General features: G+C 31.6%; 1 protein-coding gene across 5 annotated transcripts in view; it reads left to right on the forward strand.

The window, feature by feature from the left end:
• Positions 1-5,185, forward strand: part of LOC106684359 (tubulin alpha-2 chain) — a 39,991-nt gene that overhangs the window by 18,703 nt on the left and 16,103 nt on the right. For all 5 annotated transcript variants that reach the window (XM_014426397.2, XM_014426398.2, XM_014426399.3 and 2 more), the window contains one exon: positions 3,463-3,764. In XM_014426397.2, coding sequence (XP_014281883.1) covers positions 3,463-3,764 — 302 coding nt within the window. The remainder of the gene's footprint in view (positions 1-3,462; positions 3,765-5,185) is intronic.

The raw sequence follows: 5,185 nt of genomic DNA on the forward strand, positions 1-5,185 counted from the left end.
AATTCTGCACTGAAAGCAAGTTAATACGTTTAAATAGAATTTCGCAGATCGTAAAAAAAACTCATTCTTAAATCTGTTTTATAAAATTAAAAAAAAAAAAACGAAATTCATTTTTAATAATTTACCTAATTTTATGGAATAACTTTTTTAAAATAAAATATTTAGTTTTCGAGTTATTTTAAATATTGTAAAAAAAGTAAATTTCAATGTATTCTGAGAGTACCGCCTAAACCTCACGACAGAATTCGGGACAAACATACTTTCTTCCTATTAGAGGCAGAATAAAACAATTTTCAGGTTTATCTGGATTTTTCTAACCCTCTTTCGATCTAATATTAATGCCCTAGAAAGGGAGTCTTGGAATCATCCTCAACTAGTCAACAACAAATAAGCTCTCATGAGTCCTTTTAAACTTGTCAAACTATATATGATTTAGCAATAGGAACATATTAATACACAAAGATAGACTTTTTGCTTTTTTTTAACATATTTTTCAGGATGAATTAGCCCTTTTATACTTATCTGATCGATTTTAATTTAATATTCGAGCAACGCTTTCGGCCATTTACCAATTAACCAGTGCATTGTTATTATGAAATACAAAATTATAATTTAAAATGTAATATATACTATTTTTTTCTTTCGGTCTCTATCCCAAAGAAACTATAAAGAATGGTCTCGCTTTAGAAGAGAAAACATTTTGACACGATAGAATAAAATAATAAATGACAACTTATATATGAATGTAGGTTTCCAATATATTGATTTGGGAATATCAGTATTTTTATATTTTGTATAAATATTTCTCTCCAATATCTTTTGGAAGAGGGGGGCGCTATATGTTGAAACATTTTTCTTTGATGAGAGCTTTGTAGTCAGTGCGATCAATGTCGACTTTTCCTAGAAAAATATTCTTCGTTTTTCCTCTGCTTTTCCGTCAAGGTTCTCCAAAGTTCTTTCTCTTCTTTGTTCTTTTCACTTCTGAGAAACAATTTTACTCAAACCGCAGCTTGGCTTTTTGTCCTTTGATCATTGGCTATCCCTTGTCTTCTGGTTTCCTGTATAATTTCTGAAATATCCATTTCAAATATTTCACTGTGTTTAAATATAAATATTTGCATTATTGTGCTGCAATAAGTACGATTAATATATAAATAGAATTATACTACCGCATTAGTTTAATTAAAGATTTGAGTTGTTTTATATCAAAAGTCAATATTTACACTTTTGGAAGATTATTGTTTTGTTTTTTTTATTTTCTTTCATCGGTCCAAGACTCCTGTTGGAGTCCTATACTGCCAGTGCTGTTATATTATAATAGAATGGAGATAAGGATGTAAATTATTATTATTTATTTATTTAATTTTAAAAATCTATTTTGGATTCTGCCATTAATTTGCACAAGGACTGAATAGTAGCCCTATCTAGATCTGCCAGCCCTTAGAGGAAAACGCTATTGTTCTGGATGAGGGGATATTAATGTGTAATTATATTGTGAGTCCTCAATGGAGTTGCATGTCAAATTTATCATTTTTTTTCAACTTTAATTAATGTCAAGATTTGTACGACTATGGTTAAAACTTAATCTTGTAAGTAAGACAATGTTTAATTTAACACAAGTGTTAGAGAACCATGAGATTATTATTAGTAAATATAATGGGAGAATCTGATGTGAGTTAAAGGTCTATTGAAAATAGGTGCAACACCTATTTGACTAGGGGAAATTTAAATGTAGAAATATAATTTGCATTAAATTAAAAAAAAAAAAAAGAAAAATCTTTACTGTTAAAGTTAAAGTAACTTTTGATAGGAAACTTCTCTTATAATATTATTAAAAATGTTTATGTAATGAAAAATAAATTAATTATCAATTCCACCTCTGAACAGACAAAAACAGAAACTTTTAAATTTTTATGTTTCGAACAAAAATGATAAAATTATTACTTGAAAAATTATTTGAATATTGATTTTGATGTGAAAAAAATGTAATTCCTAGTCTGCAGGCTATAGACCCCCACTAACTGCTGAGGGTAATAAGACAACAAAAAATCATTTTGGACCGAGCATGTATTAATAAAGTTTGAAAATCTTGTCCACGCCCTGATGTGTTTTCTCACTCATATCTTCACTGAAGCTGTGAAGTAAAATATTAAAATTTATTTATTTTTTTATTTGATCACCAAATTAACGAAAGGGCTTTTCCTCTTTATGTAATCGCAACCTATCGCATAAATATTTGTAAATTATAATTTATCCCTATCTAATACTATTTTACATCTCCAGCTTCAAACATACCCTCGAAACCGCGGCTTGATCTGAAATAATTGATCTTATTCTTGAGGTTGAAATGTTGCTAGTCTGATTCCTCTGCTTTTCAGAGTTCGGTAGTTTGTTGGGGTTGTGCATGTAATTGCTACATTAACATCAGTCACTAACTTTTTATACGTATTTATTTATAATCCTCACTAGGTTGTAGGTGGTTCCGGTAAATGTGCAAAAAAAAATTCAGTTGAAGGAATAATATTTTTGTAAGAAAATATTTATTTTACACATATATTATATACAAATAATTTATTTAGAAAAGATAGTGATATATAACTGGAGGTGTCAATTGCTCTGTTACGGATACTTAACTAATAAGCAGTCCTCCCGACTCTTCCAAAAAAAAAAAAAAGATGTATGTAGATAAATATGTATAGGGTTTTTTTTTAAGCCCGATAGAACTTGAAATTGTAAAAAATAACACAAAAAATTAAATTGTAATCAAAATTTTTTTTTTATTCGAAAGATCAATACGTGACATTAACATTTGAAAATGATTTCGGGCATATGGGCACCGCGGCTGTTCTTGACGAAGCGCATTCTGTAAAATTGTGTTCAGCGATGAGGCGCATTTTTGGCTTAACGGGTTTGTTAATAAGCAAAATTGCCGCATATGGTCGTGCGATTTGACACCTCTCGATTATTTCCTGTGGGGCTACGTGAAGTCACTGGTTTATGCTGATAAACCAGCAACAATTGACGCCTTGGAGGCCAGCATTGTTCGTGTTATTCGTGACGTACGGCCAGCAGTGCTCGAAAAAGTGGCCCAAAATTGGACGTCCAGAATGCGCTTCAAGAACAGCCGCGGTGCCCATATGCCCGAAATCATTTTCAAATGTTAATGTCACGTATTGATCTTTCGAATAAAAAAAAAATTTTGATTACAATTTAATTTTTTGTGTTATTTTTTACAATTTCAAGTTCTATCGGGCTTAAAAAAACACCCTATATTTTTGTTCATATTTTATTTTATTTAAATATTGTAATAGATTCATTTAATTATGTTCAAAAGTTAATGTGGCCAGACAAAAGCTGCTAAAACAGTTCCAAATTGTCATTCTTAGAAGCTTAATTGTCCCAGAATAAGGATTTATTTTCATTTCAAAATCAGCAAACACTCCTATCCTGTTGTTATTGTAGACGAAGTCCGCAACGGCCCGTCCCGCAGCCTCTTCTCCGCCTGGCAGATGGTCACCGGCAAGGAGGATGCGGCCAACAACTTCGCCCGTGGAGCCTGCAGCATCGGCCTGGACGTCGTCGGTCATGTCACCGATTCCATTCGACAGATCCTGGAGTCCTGCGACTCCTTCCAGGGCTTCATGGTTTTCCATTCGGTCGGCGGAGGGACTGGATCAGGATTCACAGCCTTCATCCTGGACGACATGCTGGAGGAGCATGGCAAGAAATGCAAGCTGGAAGTCGCTATCTATCCAGCGCCAGAGGTAAATAGTATCAAATGTTAAAAATAATGAGTATAGTAGAACTTGACTTCGAGACTCCAAATAGAAAATACTCCAATATTAATTTAACTCATAAATTAAGTATGCACTAAAATGTAACGTACACCATAATGTATATATAACAAAGGTGTTGTTTATTTTACATGGGAGCGCAATGGTTCAGTGGCAAAGGCTACTTCTTCCAAGAATCCGCGTTCAAAGCCGGCTGGGGAAAATAATTACATATTCTTTTTCTGTAGCCATGAGTCAACCATGTGGTTTTGGAACCGTCCTGGGCAACTCTCTGTAAAGTTGTTCTTATAATTGAGGAAAAGTTTGACTTTTGATCTTGGAAAATCCACCTCCTTGTATAACCATCGTTCCAAGAAGAATACTTTCTTACAAGGTACTGAACCCATGACTCTCCAAGGGTTGTAGCGGTTCACATTATTATTATTATTTTACATACTTTGGACCCACAGGAACCTTGTCCTGCTTGTGATGGAACGGCATTGGCGTAGTGTTTTTTTTTTTTTTCAAGTTGTCCAGTGTACTAAGAGAACAGTACTTAATAAAGCCCTCAAACTGTAAAATATCATACCATATTATTTGCATAAAATCCTAGCAGTACTTACTAAAATGAATCCTAAACTGTTTGTATGTAACCCAGTATCTAAAGCATAGATTTGGAAACCTGTCTTCTGAATAACATTATATATATACATACGTTCCGCCCCACATTGCAGGACTGAAAAAGATACCAACAACTAAAATTAAGTAACATAGTAAGAGAATAAGATAACATGGTGAGGTTAAAAATAATATTAAATATGTGAAAAGTTGTATAAAAATATACAAAGTAAATTAAACAAAATAAAGGTGAGAAAAAGAAATTTAAATGCAGATGGAAGAGAAATTAAAAAAAAAAAAAAAATACAAAAAGGCGGAAAATAAGGGAAGTAAGAATAACTAAAAGGTCAAGGAAAATGAACCAAAGGTTAGTAAAAATGGAATTTTCCTTTTTAAATTATTCTTATTTCCTTTATTTTCCGTATTTGTGTATTTTATGTTTTATATTTCTCTTTTTATCTGTTATTTCCATTTTATTTTATTTAATTTACTTTGTTCATTAATTTTATATGCCATACCATATTTTAATTATATTTCAAATTTCTTATTATCTGTTACTTGATTGTATATTTTTTTGTTTATTTTTAGCCCTGATGAAGCCTTGAAATGTGGGTCGAAACGTTGACTCATAATATATAATTTATTTGTATTTATATAAGATTAGTTGAAACCATATTGTTGTGCCAAGGGAAATACATTTGCTCAGCCATAAGCAAATGTAATTGATAAAATGGATAATAGACAAGTGTACTAATCTTTTTTTGTAGCATAGAGCGTTTTAGATAAAATATATA

The sequence above is a fragment of the Halyomorpha halys genome, unplaced genomic scaffold, assembly GCF_000696795.3.
Source record: "Halyomorpha halys isolate HHAL.00 unplaced genomic scaffold, Hhal_1.1 Scaffold573.1, whole genome shotgun sequence".
NCBI classification, from domain to species: domain Eukaryota; kingdom Metazoa; phylum Arthropoda; class Insecta; order Hemiptera; family Pentatomidae; genus Halyomorpha; species Halyomorpha halys.